This window comes from Pan troglodytes, chromosome 7 (assembly GCF_028858775.2).
Source record: "Pan troglodytes isolate AG18354 chromosome 7, NHGRI_mPanTro3-v2.0_pri, whole genome shotgun sequence".
Classification (NCBI taxonomy): domain Eukaryota; kingdom Metazoa; phylum Chordata; class Mammalia; order Primates; family Hominidae; genus Pan; species Pan troglodytes.
The window spans coordinates 36,339,246-36,356,113 of record NC_072405.2 but is presented as its reverse complement, the minus strand read 5'-3'; the positions used below and the strand labels follow the sequence as shown (position 1 = coordinate 36,356,113).

The 16,868-nt window shown below is 49.1% G+C and overlaps 1 protein-coding gene across 2 annotated transcripts in view; it reads left to right on the top strand.

Moving 5' to 3' along the window:
- The first annotated feature begins 9,956 nt into the window (after positions 1–9,956).
- Positions 9,957–16,868, top strand: part of SCARA5 (scavenger receptor class A member 5) — a 125,930-nt gene continuing 119,018 nt past the window's right edge. Inside the window, exons 1-2 of one of the 2 annotated variants that reach the window (XM_016959272.4) lie at positions 9,957–10,427; positions 15,047–15,173. In XM_016959272.4, coding sequence (XP_016814761.3) covers positions 15,062–15,173 — 112 coding nt within the window. In that variant the 5' untranslated portion in view covers positions 9,957–10,427; positions 15,047–15,061. The remainder of the gene's footprint in view (positions 10,428–15,046; positions 15,174–16,868) is intronic. The other variant, XM_024345099.3, reaches the window with a different exon arrangement.

Here is a 16,868-nt window from a genome sequence, read left to right as displayed (position 1 = left end):
GATTACAGATGGGATCTTGCTGGAATGCAGTGGTGCAATCATAGCTCATTGCAGCCTTGAACTCCTGGGCTCAAGTGATCCTGCTGCCTCAGGCTTCCTAGTAGCTAGGACTACAGGTGCAAGCCACCCCACCCAGCTATGGTTATTTTTAAAATTATTAAAAACACATGCATATCTTTGATAAATATAAGATCTAAATTAAACAAAGAAAACCTTCACTTTGCACTAGCCATGATATGTGTTATATTTCAGGAAGGAAGAGAAGGAAATAAGTTATATGACTTTATATTCTGATTCCTCACTGTTTTCCTCCATTTCCTCTTTCCTCTCTCCCTCTCCCTCTTTCTCTCTTTTTCCATTTATTTGCCTTATTTTCCTCCTTTTATCTCCATCATTCCTTCTCAATTTTTCTTCACCTTTATTTCTTTTTTTTCTCATTTTTTTCTCTTTCTGGTATAATATGCAGCTGAAATATATTTGTTAGTATTACTTATTAGGTTTATTGAATATAATATTTCCTGTTTTTAGTTCTTGCTATTAAAAACATGCATGGAATGTTCTTTCTTTTCCCCAACCAAAGCAAACTAAACACAAAGTCAGTTGTAAGCTACTTTTTATCAAGGTGGAAAAAGTTTTCTTCTAATGGCCTTCTTTGACCTGGGAGAGGCATCGGGGTTACTGGGTGCAGGCAGCCACCCAGTGCGGGAAACTACTCTGTGAGACTTCCATGCAGTACAGATTACCCAAGCTCTGATTAAGCAATGCCATTGGTAGGGAATTTCCAGGCATCAGCCAGGGTTCTGGGGTCCAGACAGCTCAGTGGTGAACAAGAACTTCTGTATATTTGGTGGCATTCCCCCCTCCCTCTAGGATAGTTCAGAGAAAACTTACATCTCTGCATGACAGCCCTTCATGTATCTGAGAACACAGTCATGCCCCCATGCATAGTTTCTTTTCTGGGTTAAGCACTGCATTTTGCTGTTGGTCTCTGGACCCTTCACCAACCTAGTCACCCTTGTGGGCACCCTCTAAGTTTTGACTAAATCTTTCAGAAGAACCTAGAACTGAGCATACTACACCAACTGTGAGCTCATTAACGCAGGGCTCAAAGGCTCTGTATCCTCAATCTTTCTGCTCATCCTGCTTTTACTAATGCAGCTTAAGTTTTGAAATGCAAGTTGAGTATCCGAATCTGAAAATCCAAAATCTGAAATGCTCCAGAATTCGAAACTTTTTGAGTGTCAACATAACACTTAAATGAAATGCTCATTGCAGCATGTAGGATTTAGAATTTTCAAATTAGGGATGTTGAGCTGGAATCTAAAAAAATCTGAAATCCAGGCCAGGCATGGTGGTCCAGGCCTGCAATCCCAGCACTTTGGGAGGCTGAGGCGGGAGGACTGTTTGAGCCCAGGAGTCTGAGACCAGCCTAAGCATCATAGCAAGACCCTGTCTCTACAAAAGGTAAAATAATTAGCCAGGCATGCTGTTGCATGCCTGTAGTTCCAGGCTGAGGTGAGTGGATCTCTTAAGCCTGAGAGGTCAAGGCTTCAGGGAACTGTGATCAGGCCACTGTATTCTAGCCTGGGCAACAGAGCAAGACCCTTTCTCAGAAAAAACAAACAAACAAACACACAAACAAACACCCTGAAATCTAAAACACTTCTGGTCCCAAGCATTTTAGATAAAGGTTACTCAACTGGTAGCTGTTTTCCCCAACTGTTTCTGACTTCCATCAACCTCAAAGCCATCTCCAATGTAAGATTTTTTCTTATGTGCCTGAAGAAGCCTGGTGTTCCATATCCTGTATGTGAGAGGTGCCTTTTCCCAACATGGGTGTCTATTTTGCCCCATCCCACTAAATTCCTTCTTACAAGTTTTGGCCCCAAATTTTACCCTGTTTTGAGAAGTTTCTTATGATTCATTTGAATAAACATGTTTGGCTACCAATTACAAATTACCCCCATTAAAATGATATCATAATCTAATTCTCAAATTTTACATCATCTCAGCTCCAAGAGAGATCCCTTAAAGGGTACCCTGGGTCATTGAGTCTGACAAAATAAGCAGCTCCAGTTAAGGCTGGCTCTTGGGTCTCTGGGCTATGAACGTGACACGGAGGAAGCTCATTGACTTTGCTGTCTACAACCCTGGACCGGTGTCAGAAAACCTGGGCTGTCTCACGGAATCCATCATCCCCACACTCTGGGAAAAGAATTAAAATGAGCCAAGCACATCGAGACAAAGCAGATGGTTGGGTGGATTCCATAACGGTGCAGGGAACTCCACAAGGCAGAGAACCTTGCTCCCGCTGTCTTGGACTCAGCGCCAGCTGTCAGCAGCTGGACTCTGGATAGAGAGCCCCATCAACGTGATTAATACTCCATTTGTCAGGGGCTGCTAACTCTGAAAAATAACAGTAAGGCTGACATTAGAGAAGAGCTTCAGCATTTTCAAAGCGCCTTTGCTTCATAACCACCCTTGAGATGGATGGTAAGGCCGGGAAATAGTAACCTGGTAGTGCAGCATGTGAAAACTCAGGTTCAAAGGAGTTTTGTGACTTGCCTACCTCACAGGGCTGAGGAGGGTGGAGATGGGAGTCAAGACCAGGCTTCATGGCTCAGAATCCAGTGTTTGCTTCACGAAGCTTCTCTGAGGTCTACCATCCATATCACCAACCGTTCTGTGGTGAGCAGGTCTATGCAAACCTACTGCCATGTCCTAGGTGGGCACAAGATGAGATGGTGGAACCCCACACCAACACCCCCTATCCCAGGGCTTATATACCATAGGGAAGGGTTATAACATGGATTTGCTAAGGGCAGGATTTATGTCAAGGTTGTTTAGACCCAACGGCAGGATTCACGGTAAGTATGTGAAAGTAGAAATCTTAGAGGCATTCCTGGAACTGGGGTGAATTGGAAGTCAACATGGCAGGTCAGCATCCAAGATGGAGTTCCTTCAGTCTCCACACCAACTGGTCAGAGTGGGCTCATTATCTGCTCTGGGCCTGTCACTGGGCTAGATGCTGAAGAAGGACCCGCAAGGGTAGAACATATGGACCAGGCCTTTAATGAGCTCAGCGCAACCAGAGGCATGTTGTTCAGGCCCTTGAGCAGGTGGTCAGCCCTTAGCACTGGAATTATCTAGGGAAGCTGAGGCCCAGCTGGCAGAGGAGGCTCCAGAGGAGAGGCAGAGTCTGAGCTGGCCTTGAAGGGTGAGCTGTGCTGGGGAGTCTGGAAGGTGGTGGTGAAGGGCAGGCAGTGCCAGAGGCTCAGTAGGTGGGCATGGGGGTGAGAGGGACAAGAGAAGGAGTGTGGGTGTCATGGTGGCAGAGGACAGGATGGAGGAGGCTAGCGGGCAGGGGTGGCCCCTGGCCTTGAGCAAGGTGTTCAGGCCACTCGCATTTATAGGGCTGAGCTGCAGGATGGGAGACAATGACAAATGGGACGTGGCCCCTTCCTCAGGAAGGGGACAGGTAAGATGGCCTTACTGCCCTCTCAGGACTGATGGCTCCTCCTCACACTCCACCAGTGTGGGCGTCTTTTACGATGTGGCACTTGGAGCAGTAGGCCTTAACATTTTTCTAAAATTATTTTCAATGATTGAGAAAGTCATCTCTACTACCAATTTCAGCTCAGAATTTCCCTCAGTGCATGCTGTGGAACACTAGCCTTATTCTCTGTTCAAGTGAGAATGGAGAAGCCTTAACACTACATCCCCGTCTTGGAGGATTACCAGGCTCAAGAGCACCTTAAAAGCTCTGGTAAGTCCTGCAATAAAGGCATGCTTTTGGCTTTCACCAGAGAATCCTTTTCCAAGGGACTCCTAGCACCATCTCATGAGGTTTGTCAGTCACCTCTCAGCCACTGTCTAATCCCACTGTCTATTCTGTGATAGGGAGTTATTATTTTTATGTCCCGTGACAACACAGAGACCAAGAAGCTTAGCGATTGCCCAGTGATGTGCATTTAGGAATGATCGATTGAAGTCCAAGACTTGACACTGTAAGTGTAGGGATTTACTCCTAATTCAGCATTTTGTGACAGTGGCATTTGTTGCTGACCTGCTTACTTTCCTAGCTAAGCATATAAATTAGTGTGCTGAGGATAAATAATCTGAGTTATCTTTTTATGAGGTTACTGTATTTTTTTCTTTTTTCTTTTTCTTTTTTTTCTTTTTTTTTTTTTTGGGACAGAGTCTCACTCTGTCGCCCAGGCTGGAGTGCAATGGTGCGATCTCAGCTCACTGCAACCTCTGCCTCCCAGATTCAAGCGATTCTCCTGCCTCAGCCTCCTGAGAAGTGGGATTACAGGCGCCCGCCACTACGCCCAGCTAATTTTTGTATTTTTAGTAAAGACGGGGTTTTGTCATGTTGGCGAGGCTGGTTTTGAACTCCTGGCCTCAAGCGATCCTCCCACCTCAGCCTCTCAAAGTGTTGGGATTACAGGCATGAGCCACCGTGCCTGGCCATTTTTTCTAATTAATAAAGTACTCATAATTTTGAGGGGAGAGGGGAATACAGAAAATTATAGAGGAGGAAATCCAAATAAAAATGTTAAAAGCTGGGCTGCTTTCTGACTTGGAGGCCGCTTTTCTCAGATCTGTTTTTCCTCCCTGAGATCTAGCTACTGCTGGCTGGGGTTAGCGACCTTGTGGGTCAGGGTGGTTGACGGATTTCAGTTCAGACTGGATGAACAGACTTCAGTTCAGACTGGATGGATACTTTGAGATAAACAATAAGACGACAAATCAGAAAACATTTATGTTATTGATTGAATACAATTTTACAATGGCTAAATTCTTATTTCATGTGTACAATTATTTTTACCAAAATGAACTCCTAAACAAGATCATGTTCATTATATGATTAAATGTTACTTTTTAAAAAATGATAAATACAAATTCTGAGGTTTGAAAGATTACATACTTTTTTTTTTTTAAGACAGAGTCTCACTCTGTCACCCAGGCTGGAGTGCAGTGGCATAATCTCAGCCCACTGCAACCTCTGCTTCCAGAGTCAAGTGATTCTCCTGCCTCAGCCTCCCAAATAGCTGGGATTACAGGCGTGAGCCACCATGCTCAGCTAATTTTTGTATTTTTAGTAGAGTCAGGGTTTCACCATCTTGACCATGGCTGGTCTCCAACTCCTGGCCTCAAGTGATCTGCCTGCTTCGGCCTCCCAAAGTGCTGGGATTACAGGCGTGAGCCACCGCACCCAGCTGATTACATACTTCTCACCAAGATATTTTTACAAAGCTGAACAATAATAAAAGATAAACACTGGTTTGTAAACGATGGACAAAAATTGCTTTTGAAAAGCACTTATATTTCATGTGAACCAGGTTAAAAACTAACCAAAAAGAAAATACTAAAGGTAAACATTTTAGAGTGTATTTTTGCAGAGTAGGCCACAGATAAAGAAATAGCAAGGTCCCTGGGGTAGTCAAATTCAAAGAGACACAAAGGAGAATGAGTGGTGCCAGGGGCTGGAGGACAGGGGATGGGGAGTTGTTGAATGAGTGGAGTTTCAGTATTGAAAGATGAAAAGAGTTCTGGAGACTGGTTGAACATCAATGCAAATGTACTTAACACTACTGAACTATGTATTTAAAAACAGTTAGGGCTGAGCATGGTGACTCATACCTGTGATCGCAGCACTTTAGGAGGCTGAGGTGGGTGGATCATTTGAGTTTGAGACCAGCCTGGCCAACATGGCGAACCCCCCGTCTCTACTAAAAATGCAAAAATTAGCTGGGCGTGGAGGTTCACCCCTGTAATCCCAGCTACTTGGGAGGCTGAGGCAGGAGAATTGCTTAAGCCCAGGAGGTGGAGGTTGCAGTGAGCTGAGATCACGCCACTGCACTCCAGCCTGGGCCACAGAGTAAGACTCTGTCTCAATAAATAAATAAATAAATAAATAAATAAATAAATAAATAAGGGTTAGGATGGCAAATTTTATGCAATGTGTATTTTACCACAATTAATTTTTTTAAAAAGTTTAAACAAGAAGTAGCAAACTATAATGAAGAAATATGTAAAAAAAAAAAAAGAAGCAAAAATATGAACAGTACAGGATCGATGTGTTCCCTGGGAGAAGATAGTGACAAAAAAGAAGGGCGTGGCCTCAGCCCCACTCTGTGCTCAGGGTGAGACCCAGGCTTCCCTCTCCCCTGACCTCCTCTCTCTGGCCACTGCATCCTCTGTGCTCCGGCCACTGGGCCTTTCTCTGCCCCTCCGGCATGTCCAGTGTGTTTCCATACTGAGGCCTCTGAGCCTTCTGTTCCCTGTGCCTGATGCTGTTTCCTCAGATTGTCACACAACCAATATTTCTTGAGCATGTACTGTGCGCCAGGCACCCTGCTAGGCATTTTGAAGCACTCAAGTGAGCTGCCTTCCTGGAGCTGCTGTTCTAGCAGACAGTAAGCAAAACCAAGCAGGGTGAGGGGGACTGCGAGTGGCAAGGGGTGTGTAGCAATTTTATTTATTTATTTATTCGAGATCGGGTCTCGCTTTATCACCCAGGCTGGAGTGCAGTGGTGCAATCCCCGCTCACTGCAGCTTCGGCCTGCCTGGTTCAAGTGATCCTCCCACCTCGGCCTCCCGAGTAGCTGGGACTACAGGTGCCTGCTACTGCACCCAGCTAATTTTTGTATTTTCGGTAGAGACAGGGTTTCACCATGTTGACCAGGCTGGTCTCAAACTCCTGACCTTAAGTGATCCTCCCGTTTTGGCCTCCCAAAGTGCTGGGATTGCAGGCGTGAGCCACCATGCCTGGCCTGTGGGTAGGAATCATTAGGCTCAGCAGCATGAACAAGGTGACATTTGAGAAAAGATGGGAATGAGGCAAAGAAGTTAGTTGTGCAAACATCTGGTGGAACCACTCCAGGCAGATGGAACGGCCAACCCCAAGCCATAGGGCAGGACCTGCTGGTGTAACGGGCCCAGAGTTCAAGTCAACAATCAGACTTAATGACATAATTAAAGGTGCTCAACTTCATGAGTCATCAGGAAAATGCAAATTAAAACCACAATATGGCACCTCTACAACGCACCAGAGCAGGGAAAATGGAATAAACATCACTGACACTGACAAGGACAAGGAATAAGTGTAGTTTCATCCCCTGCTGGATATAAACTAGTACAACCACCATGGGAAACTCTTTGGCAGTGTCCACCAAAGCTGAACACAGGGCCACCCTATGCCCTGGCGATTCCATGCCCAGGTATATGCCCAAGAGAATGGCATTCATATGTTCCCCAGAAGACACACACAAGAATGTTCACAGCAGCACCATTTATCAGAGTCAAAAATGGAGGCTGGACATGGTGGCTCACACCTGTAATCCCAGCACTTTGGCCGGTGGAGGCGGGAGGATTGCTCGAGGTCAGAAGTTTGAGACCAGCCTGGGCAAGATAGCGAGACCTCATCTCTACAAAGGATTTTAAAAAATTAGCTGGGTGTGGTGGCATGTGCTTGTAGCCCCAGCTACTCAGGAGGTTGAGATGGGAGGATCGCTTGAGCCTGGGAGGTCGAGGCTGCAGTGAGCTATGATTGTGCCACTGTACTCCGACCTGGGTGATAAAGCGACATCCTACCTCTAGAAAAAACAAACTGAAAAAGCTTGGTCCCTCCATTTCAAATACTGAGATTTCATAGATGAAACTACTTCAGAAGTCTATTGAACCCTCCTCTGTCAAGGCAATCACATTTTCATTCAGCTTCTGGGGGGGAAATGCCTACTACAAATGCCATCTGTGATTGAATGGAAGCAAATCATTTTGGGGACAATTCTGATTTTAGTGGCAAGGAGGTATCTGAGCTAAGAGCTGCCGGGAGGACTCTCACCCAGGAGAAAACCAGCCCTCCAGGTCATTCCTATACTTCACTGTCAAATCTCCCTTTGCCTGTTCCGGCAGCTTTATTCATAATAGACAAAGATTGGAAACATCCCAAACCCCCTTCAGCAGGAGACCGATATACACATTGTGTGTGGTATGTGCCTATCACGCAATAGGACTCAGTGCTTCGAACAGGGCGGGAGGTGGGAGGACAAGCGAGGACGAGCGTGGAGTCCTCACATGGCAGAAAGGCAGAGGATCAAGCCAGCCCACTCCTGCAAGCCCTTTCTATGGCATCCCAAATACATTCATGACTCAAATACCCCCACAAAGGCCCCACCTCCCAACACTGTTGCAATAAAGATTACATTTCCAATGCTTGAATTTTGGGGGACACATTTAGTCCATAGCACTAACTACCACATTTCTTGCTAACATACACATCTCTTTAGGGAAGGTCTTTGGACATCACTTTTTTTTTTTTAAGACAGGGTCTTGTTCTGTTACCCAGTCTGGGGTGCAGTGGTGCGATCACAGCTCACTGCAGCCTCAAACTCCTGGGCTCAGTTGATCCTCCCGTCTCAGCCTCCCAAGCACCTGGGACTACAGGTGTGCATCACCACGCCCAGCTATTGTTTGTATTTTTTTTTTTTTTTTTGTAGAGACAGGGTTTTGTCATGTTGCCCAGGCTGGTTGGACATTATATTTTGAGCACATTTCTGGCTGTTTTTAAGATTACATTCCTAGGAATGTTGGTGAATTGATGGGGGACAAAAACATTTGTTTCCCCTTGAGAGGCAGTGGTACAGGGGAGGGGTTAAGAGCATAGACCCTAGGATCACATTGCCTAGGGTTGAATCCTAGCTCTGGCACTTACTGGCTGCAAGACCCTGGACAAGTCACTTCCTCTCTGTCTCTGTAAATGAGCATAATAGCAGCACCTGCCTCAGGGGGTTGTTGAATAGGTTCAATGAGCTAATATATAAGAAACACATGGTATATGCTATAAAGTGTTGTCTTCTTTTTTCCTTCTCCTCCTCCGCTCCCTGGGATTATTACCATAATGATACAATTATCATTTGTTCTTTCTGTAAAATGGAGTTTGATGTTGGAGCTGCTTCCTAGGCAGTCAGGCGGGGCAGTCACTGAGAATGAGGACGGCGTTTCTGACTCAGCTGTGGGCGGGCAGCTGCAGTGACACAGCTGAGTCTTGGCAAACACTTTTCATGTACGAAGCCTGACCCTGGAGTCTTGAGGCTGAACTTTTCACCAACAAACAGGAATGCATTCATGAATGTTACCTCTGGGTGCTGTCCTCTGGAAGCCATCTGCATAGCCTAACTCTGCCACCCTGGCTTGGACAATTATGGTGATTTCTCTGATGCCCCTGATACTACCACCTCAATCTGAATTTAGCAGCTCCCTTCACATATGGTTAGATCGCCTTTAAAAAGATTTTTTTTTTTTTTAGAGATGGGGTCTCACTATGTTGCCCAGGTTGGTCTTGAACTTGTGGGTGGGCTCAAGCAATCCTCCCACCTCAGCCTCCGAAAGTGCTGGGACCACACGTGTGAGTCACTGCACCCGGCCTAGATGTCCTTTTTCAAACGTAAGCAATCATGCTCAGGTTTAGGATTATTCGTGCCTGGGTCCCCCTCCCATACTGAATTGCTATGGACAGCCAGCTAGTCTTCATCCTGCACGCCCCAGCCCCTGTGCAGCGTTAATGAGCCAGAAACGCTGATTCTGCTGCTGAGTTCCGAGGAACCCCCTGGGGCATTTTCCTGACTACCCCCAGTGTGGCCAATCCGTGTCCACTGAGGATGAATGTGACTCCAGGAAAATACATGAAGTAACTCTGTGCCAAGCTTGGTGAATGAATTGAGCCATGCCAATTCTGTGCTATAAATAAATTTACAAGACTGGTTTTCTTGCGTGGCTCATAAGCCAGGTCTAGCTGCCACTCCCCCAGAAGTCTTCCAAAAAGTATTTTGAGCAGGACCTTTAGACCGGGGTGTTGGAGTCCCAAGGCCAAGGCCGACCGCGCTGCTCTGGGCCCAGCGGGCGTTCCCACACGGGGCTGTAATGCCACGATTGGCCGCAGGAGGGGGGCCGTATTCCAGACCCCGCTGCAGAAGCCTCCGCAACTGCTCCAGGAACTTTATTTTATACAGACTGGCGGCGAGAGCAGCTGCAGTTCGCATCTCAGGCAGTACCTAGAGGAGCTGCCGGTGCCTCCTCAGAACATCTCCTGATCGCTACCCAGGACCAGGCACCAAGGACAGGGAGTCCCAGGCGCACACCCCCCATTCTGGGTCCCCCAGGCCCAGACCCCCACTCTGCCACAGGTTGCATCTTGACCTGGTCCTTCTGCAGAAGTGGCCCCTGTGGTCCTGCTCTGAGACTCGTCCCTGGGCGCCCCTGCAGCCCCTTTCTATGACTCCATCTGGATTTGGCTGGCTGTGGGGACGCGGTCCGAGGGGCGGCCTGGGTCTCAGCGTGGTGGCAGCCAGCTCTCTGGCCACCATGGCAAATGCTGGGATCTGAGGGGACAAGGCTCTACAGCCTCAGCCAGGGGCACTCAGGTGAGTCTTGGTACTAATTTTGTCCTTTCTCCTGGGCATGCTGTCTCAAAGACAGCTGGAGGAGACTGGAATGAACTGGATGGAGAGGAGTACAGAGTTTGGGAAACTTCAGACCTAGAGCCTGGAGGTGCCTTCTCCAGGTGGGAAGGTCCCCGCTAGCTGGACCCGCAGATATCTGCCAGGCCCTCATCCAACTGCCTGGGCTGGAGAGAATGTGAGCCTGCATTTTGGGTGCCAGAGGGAAGCTATTGCCTTGGTGGCTACTCCACCTGACTCATGTCACAGCCCAAGAGCCTACTCAGGGTGCAGATGGCTCAGGTGACAGCTCCTCTCCATGGCTTCGTGTGTGTGCATGTGTGTGTGTGTGCATGTGTGTGTGTGCATGTCTGTGCGTGTGCATGTGCCAGTGGTGGGATATATGTGGGGAGAGGTTATTTCTAAAATATCTGTCTCTGTCCAGCTTTGGGTTATGATTTAGCTTAACTAAGTACAGTTAGAGGAGGAAAACATTTAAAACCTCCTTAGCGATTCTCTCTTTGGAGAAGGGCCACACTCATGTGATTTTTTTCCTTGGTTTTGATGAGTTTAAAGTGAGGTAATCCAAAGAAAAGCCATAAACCCTGCAGAGTTAGATGCGGGTACCCAGAGAAACTGACTTGGTAGGAGCAAATGAGGCTCGTGCTACCCACTCAGAGGAGGAATTAATGGAGTCCTTCTGATCTCCAGAGAAGGATTGAAGAGCCAGGGTCCTGATATCAGCCCTAGAGTGCATTTGCGATTGCCTTTTGCAAAGGGAACTTCAAACAGCTTTGTTTCTGAGACTGGCTAGGTAGGAGGGAGGCCTTGGGAACCTGGACACCCCCTTACCTGGCTGCCAGGAAGAGTCAGAAGACGCTGGGGGATGCTTTTTCTCATCAGACTGCCACCAGCTCCCCTGAGTGACCTTGTTCATAAAGTCATGCCACATGCATTATCTCACGGGAGGCTCACAGTGATCCTGGGTGACCAGCAGCTACCCACCTTCCCATCTTAGAGGTGATGTACCTGAGGCTGAATGAGGTCAGGTAATTGAGCCAAGTTCCCCCAAGAAACCAATATGCAGAGGAGCTAGGATGGGAGCCCTTGGCTTCTGTGTTCCCTGCATTCCTGCAGAGAGCCAGGCCTGCAGGGCGCAGATGGCCCCAGGGCACAGGGCTGCAGGGCACAGATGGCTGAGGGCTTTTCCAGCTCTAAAATGCAGAATCTAGAAGCAGATCCCTGGCTCTGAACCTGCCCTTCTAAGTGCCTTGGGTGAAATTGTCTGGAAGTAAATCATGATTGCCAAGAGGTTAGTGGAGAGGGTGACACCTCCCTGTTAGAGCAAGACCTCCCTCTTTGAGTTGCAAGTTGAGGTCCAGTCTCCTTGGGCTTCATCCACAGGTCACTGTGGCTTCCACATCTCGCCCATGTGCTTCAAGCTCTCAGAGCCCTGCCTCAGTCCCAGGATCCCCACCTGCTGGAGTACACTGGCTGGCAGTCTGAGGTGGGATTCTCTTCTCTGCCTGATCTGGGACCCAGAAAGTGGTCACCAAAGGGGCTGACATGCAATTCCCAAACAAAGCAACCCTGCAGCTGAGCCAGTGCCCTGTGTAGGAAAACTGTGCCCGGGGCCTCTTCCTGCTCTGATATCTATTCCTTCCTTTGTCTCTTTGGTCTGGGATGGCTTATGTTTAAAATGGGAGGGACGGAATGCAAATGCCATCAGCCTACCCCCATCACAGTGCTCCTGGGAGGAGCACTTGCCATCAGTTTCATCTTCTAGAGCACAGACTTGGTCCAAAGACAGTAAGATCCATGATCTGAGGGTCCCAATGCCTGCTTCCTCCCCCAAGAAAGAAAAACAGCCCCCAAGAAACCTTGGGCAGACAGAACATGCGTAGGTTTCATTTCCAAGTAACAAACATGAGTAGAGTTGTCTGAGCTTTTCCAAGCCCTGTGCACTCACATCTGGCCCCGCTCGGCCCCAGTCCCTCTCCCCAAGCAGATCCCCTGGGCTCCTGCTGGACTAGCTGAGGGGTGGGGAGGAGGAAGTAGACAGCTGCCCTTCACACACATTCTGGCTAACAAGCCGTGCATTCCAGCCCCGTCCCAGGAGCTGACCAGAAGAGGAGGAAGGTGGAAATGGCAGTGGGGCCTCACACCTCCACTCCCCAGGGGCAGCGCCCTGTCTGGCTCTGTGTGGCCTCTGGGAAGCAGAGGCTATTGCCTTTGGCAGAGGGAGGGTTATTGCAGGCAAAAGAGACATTGGCCTCCTGCTTCACAGCCCCGCAAGGAGTGAAGCCAGAGGGAGGAGTGCCGCACACAGTGCTCATGAAATGAGGGAGGGTCCCTTGCAGCTTAGCAGTGCTGGAGCTGCCCGCGGCCCCACCTAGAGGCCTTGCCTGGGTGGAGGCATTGGGTGGAGGGCCGGAATTGGGAGCCCAGTGAACTGGACACCACTGCAGCACAGGGAAGCCAGAGTGGGTGGTGTCTGGGGCAGGGAGGAGAGATCCTGGCAGAGCCGAGGACCACCCCCTGTTCCATCCCTCCCATAGGCTGGAGGAGAGGCCCGCAGATACTGGGAGCCCCAAGGCTGTGTGTGTGCACATGCGTGTGTGTGCCCGTTATGGGGGATGTACAGAAGGGCTAACAGCAGAGGCGTCCAGCCCTCCTGGGTCATTAGAAGGACATGTATACAGTGACTGGTCAGTTCTGGTCTCTTCTCAGCCCAAATGTTAGAGGTCTGTGGAGGCCAAGCTCAAGTCATGAAAATAGGGGCTTCAGCTGGGTGCAGTGGCTCACACCTGTAATCTCAGCACTTTGGGAGGCTGAGGCCAGTGGAGCGCTTGACTCCAGGAGTTCCAGACCAGCCTGGCCAACATGGTGAAACCCCATCTCTGCAAAAAATTAGCTGGACATGGTGGCTTGTGCCTGTAATCCCAGCTACTCAGGAGGATGAGTTGGGAGGATCACTTGAGCCCGGGAGGCGGAGGTTGCAGTGAGCCAAGACTGCACCACTGCCATCCAGCCTGGGCAACAGAGTGAGACCCTGTCTCAAAAAAGAAAGAAAGAAAGAAAGAAAGAAACAGAAAAAAAAAAAAGAAGAAAGAAAATACGGAATTCATGTTTTGCTCTGCTGCAGAGCAACCCCGCCAGCCGCCTTCCCTGATTATGTCTATTTATGAAAGTTGCCACGCCTCCTTGCCCACCCTCCCTCTGAAGAGAAACTGATTGACTGATCTCTCAATCAACAGGCATTGTCCCCCCACTGCCACCTGCCAGCCCTGCATCCTCTCCTCCCAGCCTCCTCTGGGTCGAAGGGTTGAGTTTGCCCCATACTGGGCCTGGGACCCATCCTCATGGGGCTTTTATCTTCTAAAGGATTTATTATTTAAACAACAAAAAAAAAGCTGTTCTTTGGTTAAATGTCCAGATAGTTAAAGAGAATCAGAAGCAAAGGTCAAGATAAACTCATGGCTGGAACCTTGATGAAAGTAGAGAATAATTTGTAAAGTCACTGAGCATTTATGTGACAAAAACAATATCAAGTAATTGATGTATATACTTTGTAATTTGGCTTAAAAAACAGATTCTTCTCATTACATAAGGAATGTAAATGCATCATAGAAAACCCAGAAAATCTGAAAGCAAAAAGGAATATTAAATCCCCACAATCCCTTCCAGCCAGAGTCCTGTAATACATTTCTCACCCGGAGCCATCATAGCGTCTTACATCCACACGCACCTTACGCGTGCATCTCTTACAAAATGGGATCGTGTTGTACACATTGTTGCGTCAACAGGCTGTTTCCTTTCAAAGAGCATAGGATTCTCCTAAGTCAATGTATATGCTCCCTGGACCATCATGGCGTAGACCCAGAGACCCAATGAGTCAGCCTCTGGGGGCCATGCAGACAGAAGCCCTCCCCTGGCCTAAAGCTGTCCAGATGCTTAGTGCCTGGGTGTCCCTTCAGAGGCTCCCTGCTCCTCGGGCCCCACCACAGTAGATGAATCCCTGCTGTGGTCCTACTGAGCCAAGCTCCTTCCAACATGCCAGCCCTGTTGGATTTGGGAGCAGTCCTGGTCTGCTCAGCTTTGTTTGCAAGTGGTCTCTGTACCCCCTCTGAATGCCCCTTCGTATCTAGTTTCCTTCCTTCATTTCCAACACAGAACAGAAGCTCAAGTCTCTCTGGCATGCCCCGGGCTTCTGAGGGCTCAGAGCCTGCTCCCAGGTTACCTTTTGAGTCAGCAGGGTTCCCTCCTCCTGGCCCCACCCAGTGTAACCCACAGTGGCCCCAGCTCAGGATTCCAGCCCCACTGAGAGTTGTTGAAAGGAATGGACACATCCCACCATCAGAAAGGCCCAAGGGCCTTGGTCTTCTGAAGCCCTGAGGAAGCTGGGAGTGGGGGCATCACGGCCCCAAGGACCTGGAGGATGGCACCTGGGTCCTGGTGATGAGCAGAGGGTCCCGGTGTTCAGGCTCAGGGTCAGGGGTGGGCACCTTGTTCTATCCATTTGCTTCTGTTTCCACCTACAGTTGATTCTCTGTCTCTCTCCCGGCCTTCGTCCTCCCTCTCCTCCCCTCTTGCCTTCTCTGCAGCTGTTGCAGGGCGTGATGGAGAACAAAGCTATGTACCTACACACCGTCAGCGACTGTGACACCAGCTCCATCTGTGAGGATTCCTTTGATGGCAGGAGCCTGTCCAAGCTGAACCTGTGTGAGGATGGTGAGTGCAGCTGGCTCAGACTTGGGGCACAAGATCTGGCCTGGGGGTGGGGAAGGAGCCCTACTGCCACCCAACCTTGGCATTGCCTTTAAGTGCTTGTGACCTCCTCATGTAATAGTGCATATATTGAACTTTATGCTTTAAAAGGTCTTCTCCATGGGTTTTCTCATTCATTCACTTCAACAAACCTGTCAGCAAGATGAGTACTCATTTTACAGATGGACAGATTTCACAGTCCATCAGTCTTATGGTGGTCCAGCACGGAGCCTCCCGACTCCGAGGGCCATGCTTCTGCTCCTGAGAGAGAGAGACTAGGGTCAGGCAAGGGCCTCTGAGCCAGTCAGTGCAGACCCTCTCAGGTGAGGAGAGGGGCCTCCCACCCACTTCCTGAAGCACTCGTGAGGGGCAAAGAGCTCTCCAAGGTGCTCATCCTGCCCCTGGGTGCAAGGCCCTGGTCTTGCCACAGAAAGGGGTCCCCAGGCCAGTGACCCAGAAGGCCTTGCATCTCAGGGGCTGCTTATTTGCTAAAACCCTGGAGATCCAAGTGATGCAGCTTCCTTTGGAGGAGCCCAGAGCACTTTTCCACCAGCTTGGCTCCTGTGCACCCAGTAGATGACTGATAAGTTCTTGCTGCATGCAGCGCATGTTAGAGAGGAGAGCATTGCCCCCACGTCAAAGAGAAATAGAATGAAGCTTACTGAGGAGCCTTGCAAAGACTTCCGGCCAAGGAGAGACAGGCCTTTTCCTCTCTTGTTTTGCTCCACTCTGCCAACTGCCTCTTGAAATTACTCAAGAGCAATGACTCCACTCTTCTCTTCCTCCGACCCTGCATTCCTCCCACAAGGCGCTGAGTGTAGGGAAAGAACCGTGGTGGCTTAGAGAGGCAGGGAGTGGGGAGAGTCTCCGCAGGCAGAGGACACAAGGAGATTTGGGCTTCTGACCAATGAACCTGCTCACCCAGCCCTAGGATTGTCCACCATGGTGGCTCTTCTTCTGGATTCCAATCGACAAACATATTTTGAGGATCCACGATGTGTCAGGCCAGGGTGAGCAGCCAGGGATTCTCCAAACACAAATTTAAAAAGTCTCTGTCCTCAAAGGGCTTATGATCCCAGTAGAAGAGGCTGGCATGGGAACAACTGCCTATAATATACAGTAGGCCAAAATGTGTGTGAATAATAAAGTCAGGCGAGCAGAGGGCTTTCTGGAAAAGGGCTGGAAGACTGAATGAGATTGTCTAAGAGAAGATGTGGGAAAGATATTCCTATTTGTGTGACACCAAGCTGGGTCAGGTTTCTGTAAGGCTCACACCAGTCAGGCAGAGGAGAAGGCCTGGGGTTCTGGTCCCATGCAGAGCTCCCATCAGTCCATCCGCAAAGGGGAAGGTGGCATCCATATCCACTGGCACATCAGCAAAGGGGCTTGGTTTGGCAAGAAAGACTGGGTACAGCACAGTGGGGTGATTGGAGAGGACTATCAGGGCCAGCCTGGGGGGCCTCAGGGGTGGGAGGGGTCAGATGTCCCTGGGACCACCATACCCACTTCCTAGTACCTCATCTTACTCTCCCTTTTTCTGAACCCCAGATTGTTTTTTTAAAAAGCTCATTTGGACCAGAACGACTGGAAATTAACAGCAACCCTAGCCACTGCGCCTTCTGGGCCCCTCCTCTGTGGGGAGCTCTGTCAGAGGGCACT